The 6,129-nt window shown below is 39.2% G+C and overlaps 1 protein-coding gene across 14 annotated transcripts in view; it reads right to left on the reverse strand.

The window, feature by feature from the left end:
- Positions 1-4,123, reverse strand: part of cc2d1b (coiled-coil and C2 domain containing 1B) — a 79,481-nt gene extending 75,358 nt beyond the window's left edge. For all 14 annotated transcript variants that reach the window (XR_005945506.1, XR_005945507.1, XR_005945508.1 and 11 more), the window contains exon 1: positions 3,843-4,123. Coding sequence is in view for 4 of the 14 variants with exons in the window: in XM_041208446.1 (XP_041064380.1) it covers positions 3,843-3,905 (63 nt within the window). In the remaining 10 variants the exon portion in view is untranslated. The remainder of the gene's footprint in view (positions 1-3,842) is intronic.
- Positions 4,124-6,129: the final 2,006 nt, after the last annotated feature.

The following is a 6,129-nucleotide window of genomic DNA, read 5'->3' on the forward strand; positions in this document are numbered from 1 at the left end:
AATTAATGGCCCTTTTCATCATAAATTGCCATTTAAATCAAAAATTGTATATTCTCATCCAGTTAGTGGTAAACGTTAACAACTATGTAAACTGGTCTAGATTTTAGATTTTATTTTAGTAGGATTTAGTTTGCCTGCTTAATTTCACAATTTTTAAAGACTTTTACAACACACATTCTGCACTAGGCTAACAAGGTCAAGTCACCATTTTGTATTAACACATCATCTAAAAAGAAGTCATTTTGTGATTTGAACACCTGCTGCCAACTATGCAACATTTTAGTACACTATTAAATAAATAGTTTTGAGGGTTTTCCTACAAAAAAACCCCACTAGTATTGTAAAGTAGCAACTGACCAGCAACAGGTGATTATTAGAGGTATCTCAATTACTTTGTAATAGAAGCATAAGTAATTAATAATCAAAGTTAATGTAAGTCAGATTATATCTATTTCTGTATTTTGTATTAACATTCCTATGTTGGAATCAAAGCCTGAGAATTAAACAAGCTGGGACAGCATTTGAGAAAAAGGAACCTACACTATCCAATAGAGGCGTCTATCAGAATACACATCCCTGACAAGTCTACTATTAAGCCTAACGAATAAGGAGTCTGTCCATCTTAAGATAAAGAATTCATCTTGAATCAATCCCCTGTCTTATGTTTAAGGCAATGTACACAAATGGCTGGAACCAATGAAATTAACCCTTACAACATTATTGGCTAATTGGCTATTAACAACAACTTTGGATCAAGGTGTGGTTATGCAAAATTAGGTATAAAAGAAGGTTTTGGGAACCATGGTGTTTGTGCACAACAAGTAAAGGGGCCCTGTATAGCATTTTCGAGGAGGAAGAGGTAGAATTGCTGTTGATGTGAGAACGGGTAGTATAGCACTTGCCCAGGAATAGAGGCAGAATTCCTGTTGGCCAGGACCCTGGATAAAGTGGTTTACTTCCAAGACAGGCAGAATTCCTGTTGACAAGAGGGTTGAGGTCATTTTCCACATCTTCTGAACTGGCCATCCATTTGAAGTTGTAAATAGGCAGTGTATCATTGATAAGTATACGTTTGTGTTCCTTTGCTTCTTTAAATAATTGGTAAGTGTATTGTTTTATTTTATCCTTTATTCAATAAATGTTGGTATCATTTGCTAATTCAGTGTCTGAGTCCTTGCCTGATGATTATATCTCTGTTGAACTATGATCCAGTAATTAGGCTGCATGCAACTAAATAAAATCAAGTCTAAATTTATCAAAACACCCCCTTTTCAAATGTCCAATTATAATTCCTAGATATAGAGCACATGGATTTGCATATGTGAGTACACATCCTGCAGCATCAGTGCCCCATATTGCATAGTATTACATTACATAGTTACAACACAAAAATGGGCCAATCAGCCTAACAGGCCCATGCCAGTGCTTAGGCTCCACAGTAGAGTCTTGCATCCCTATTCTTCCATTTCAATCAACATATCCTTCTATCCCTTTCTCTCTGATGGACCCATGTTATTTGCCTGAACTACTTCTCTAACAACTCTCTGGATAAAGTAGTATCTACTGAATTCCCTACTGTATTTATGAGTGACTAAATTACATTTATGGTCCTTAGCTCTGGTCTCACCCATAGGAAGAAACATCCTCTGTACGTCTACCCTATCTAGTCATTTCATAAGTTTGAAGACATTTATCAAGTCACCTCAGTCTTATCTTTTCTAAAGAGAGTGCCAACCTGTGCAATATTTGAGATTGGTGAATCTTTTTGCACCTTTTTCCAATGACTTCTTATAATATGGAAGCCAGGTCTGTTCACAGTGCTCTAAGTCTGCTTTCACGAATGTTGACATGATGCTCTCATTTAAATCTTGTTTCATGACCTGTTTTGCTATGAGAGCTCTATTTCCCTTTATAATCATCTTCTTCTGGAAATAATGGCTTGCACGAGGCTACATTTACAGGGAATTCCTCGAGAACCTTGGCCAAGGGATCATTGTTCATGTATAGGCCTGGATTGCAAGTGTTAATATGTCACTTGACTATGAAAGATCTCATAGCTGAAATCTCGTGACCTGATTCAATTACGTGCCTTCTAGCAAGATTCTCTAAACTAGAGAATGTGCTGGAATCTGGCTAATTTTTCCCTTTCACAGCCCAGAGTTCAGTGCTCATGACACTACTCTGTTGGGATCAACTTAATTTGTCACAATTTAGGGATCAAACCTGGATTCATCCTGGTCCATAATGTTCAATATTGCACCACTCGTATGGGGGCCTGGACAGAATTTACTCATTTAGCTATTAGGCAAGAAATACATAAATTATTCTTATTCAAGCATTTCTTAATCTTCCTGTAAGAACCACATATACCATGAATTATAAAGCATTGCAAATTTTACACCTGAATTGAATTTCCATGCAATGTATAACAACCAATTACAACTGATAAAAGCAATTTTTTGAACCGTTCTACCTATCAGCCATCCTCATTTCCCATCTACATCAAATGCATCTGTACTTAGCAAACAAAACTGTCCAGAAATATCACCTGCAATAATCCACCACCCGGCATACCAGGATACAATCCAAAATGAAAACAAGTGAAAAAAGTAAAATAAAAAACAATATTAGCAGAACTACACAGATTTAATTTTTAGAATTCCGTTATATAGTCTTTTGCCACTGGACCTGGATTCAAATCAAGCTCAGTCAAATGGGGTAAAAGTCTGCCATTTGTACTGGCCCTGTGTGAAATGGGTTTGGCCAGTATAAATCTAGTTCTTAGTAAATTATTCCAACAACTAATGGGTAATCTCACACAAATTTATTTATTAATTGGAAAAGATAGCTAGTGTGGGAAACTAAAGTGCCACACAGGTACAGTCAAGGTACATTTCTGGGGTTGGAAATAAGGCAATGTTGTGGGAACTGTACTCCAGGTCCAGCCTGGGAGTATCTGCTGTTAACTAAACGGGAAAAGCTCTATTCCCCAGCACGTACTCATCAAGGTGAGGGATGTTCAAGTCACATACAATAATTTGCTTGACGTGTGCCACCTTCATTGTAACCAGCTCCCCTAGTTTATGGGAACACCATCATTACAAGGACTGCAGTAATTCAAGACGGTCCAGAACAATCTTCTCAGGGCAACTGCGAATGGTCAATAAATGCAGCTTTGCCAGGGTCACTCAGAACCCGAGAACGGAAGTATGTAACAGAAAAAAAATGCTAGATATAATAGACGGATGTTCTTTACATTGCTCTTATGAGTTAATAACATCCCACTCAAGCACTCACACTGCACAGCATATATAGGATACCAACATAAAAACAAAAAAACTGCGGATGCTGGAAATCCAAAACAAAAACAGAATTACCTGGAAAAACTCAGCAGGTCTGGCAGCATCGGCGTAGAAGAAGAGTTGACGTTTCGAGTCCTACTCTTTTCTTCTCCGCCGATGCTGCCAGACCTGCTGAGTTTTTCCAGGTAATTCTGTTTTTGTTTTATATATAGGATACCTCCTTGCAGTAACACCAATTTGTAGGGGTACTTAAACTTCGTTCTTTCCAAAATAAACATAAGATGCAAACATATGAAATCGCCATGAAAACACAGACATGCACTAAAATCTATGACATTAGTGTAAACTATATAACTTGCCTGGGATTAGTGTAAAATATTATGTAATTTGTAACAGCAGAAATTTGGTAAACAAACTGCAGCAAAGCCAATGAGCATAAAAGGCTACATATAAACATTTCACTGGACACTGCCCCCTCCTGATCTCCAACCAGGCCCGCGGCTACTGCCAGAAACCTCTGGAAATCCATATGGGACTCACCTGTTTAGCCGTCGCTGCGCCCTGGCCTTTGCTCGCTGGCTTCCTTTTTTTTGCAGCAAACATGGTGCATCCGGCAAGCGCTAAGTTTCAACTCTTCGCCCCGAGGCCCCAGAAACTTTCAGAAACGGATACAGGATGTCGGGTTTTAAAAACAAAACAAAAAAAAAAATGCTACTTCTTCCCCCACCCACCGAAGGCTGCGAAGCAGGAGCAGTTAGGCTGGCTGCCCGGAAAACTTGTTTCTCCGAGAGGGAAGGGGAAAAAAAAAATCGCCGCCTTCCTCCAACACTCGGCCCGTCTCCTGGGCGCCAGCGGCTGCTCCTGCGCAAACTCAGTGCATGCCCTGTTGCTCCTTTGCGGTCCGCACGGAATCTATCGCCAATGTGTCCCTGTCACCTACCTCCGGCAGCTTAGCTCTGACCGAATAGAAAAGCAAACTTGTTTTTTTTTTCTCTTTTAAAAAAGTGATGGGGCGCCCAATGACGAACCGAAAAGGACTTACATTTCTACAACGTTACATCTTCTTGAGGTGCCAAAGCGCTTTCGCAACCAGTGAATTATTTTTGATGGCCACTTGCTTTGTCAACCCGTGCAGCAGCCAATGTGTACTCGCCAAAGATCCCACGACAGCAAGAGATAAACAAGTAAACCCTTTCAGGCAAAGCTGGACAAGTATAATGAGGGAGAAGGAAATAGATTGAGGGGTGAAAGATAGATAGAAGATCCCGTGGATTTTAAACACTGGCATAGACTGGTTGGGCCGAATGGCCTGTTGCTTTGCTGCATATCCTATGTAATTCTAGGTTTATGTTTCAGTGATGTTGGCTTGAAAGCTGGCAGGATCTCCTGGCTCTTTGAATAGTGTCGTGGGATCTTTTCCATCCACCCGAGAAGGGAAACAGGCCTCACTTTAACATTTCATTGTAAAGATATCACCGTTAACTACATCACTCTACTTCAGAGTTCGAGCAGCATCTCTGCTTTATATTCTATGCCTCTCTTTACAAACCCAAAAATCTTGTGTTTTTAACCACATTATCAACTTGCCCTGCCGCCTTTAAAGATTTTTGCTCTCTATAATTTTCAAAAAGTGTGCCGTTTATAGCCCAATAGCAATGCAGTTTGGTGTTTTCGTTTAAAAGCTGGGATTCACCTGTCTCAATAAACAAGCCAATCATATGTAACATTAAATACTTGATCAGTGCAAAGACTGAGTTAATCATGCTCAACTTATGCAAGTGATTTGGATCAACATTCAGAAGTCAGGAGTGACCAAAAATGTACATACAATTTGGTACATACAGCAGTGTTAGATAGAACACATGAATTTGGTCCCAAGGTTCCCAAAGCTATTTTTCCTTACCTCATGTCTGGGCTTGTTGTCAGAGCAATGACTCACTTGTTGTACCATATAATTAGAAGGCAAACAAGATGAACCTTGTTTTCTTTTTGTCTAGCAATTCCCATGCAAGACTAGGAAGTCACCATGTGTATGTTTAAAGGGGAAGCAGACATCTGTACACAAGTTAATGTGTTGGGCAGTACTGGAACTCATGCACTTGCTGTTGGTGGTGTCCTGCCTGTCCAATGCTGCTCTCTTCTGAGGTTGCTGGTCTTCTGTTCCCCATGTTTTTGTAGTTTGTGGAATTGCCAGTGCACAGTGAAATCAAATTTTCAACTGACTAGGGTTTATGTTGACTAATTCAAATTTTTTGACTGGTAAATAGGGGGCTGTTTTGACATAGATGGTCTTGTGTATACATACAACAACTGATGAACAGTACCTGTACTTGGGAAAATTGAGATGTAATAAAATTGTATTTTTCAACTTCATACACATTGCATTTCAACTATGCAATTGATAAAACCTCATTGCTTCTCACCCAAAAAGTACTTGGGTTAGGAGTCACTGGCTACAATCTGAAAGATATGGGTAAGCTTTCTCTCCGTGTTTCACTTCTTAGGTAAAATTACTATACAGTCAACAATGTCACTTCAGAGTAGTTTAATGAAAGTTTGCATTCTAAATTCCTCAATCTTGGTACAACTAAGAAAAAAAGAGACCATACTCAGTGCTTCACATGAAGGAAAGAAGTCAAAACACCCCAATCAGGTTTCACGCAACACCCAGCAGTTCACTCAGGGTCAGGTTACATGCCTGCTTAGTTAAGGAATAGTGTGTAATATGGGAAAATAAATAAAAAGTGCAAAATGAAGAAAATTTAGTACGCAGACAAAAATGTAATTATAGTACTTATGGCCTTTTACATACTTGCTCCACTTAATA

Source organism: Carcharodon carcharias, chromosome 16 (assembly GCF_017639515.1).
Source record: "Carcharodon carcharias isolate sCarCar2 chromosome 16, sCarCar2.pri, whole genome shotgun sequence".
In the NCBI taxonomy this organism is placed as follows: Eukaryota; Metazoa; Chordata; class Chondrichthyes; order Lamniformes; family Lamnidae; genus Carcharodon; species Carcharodon carcharias.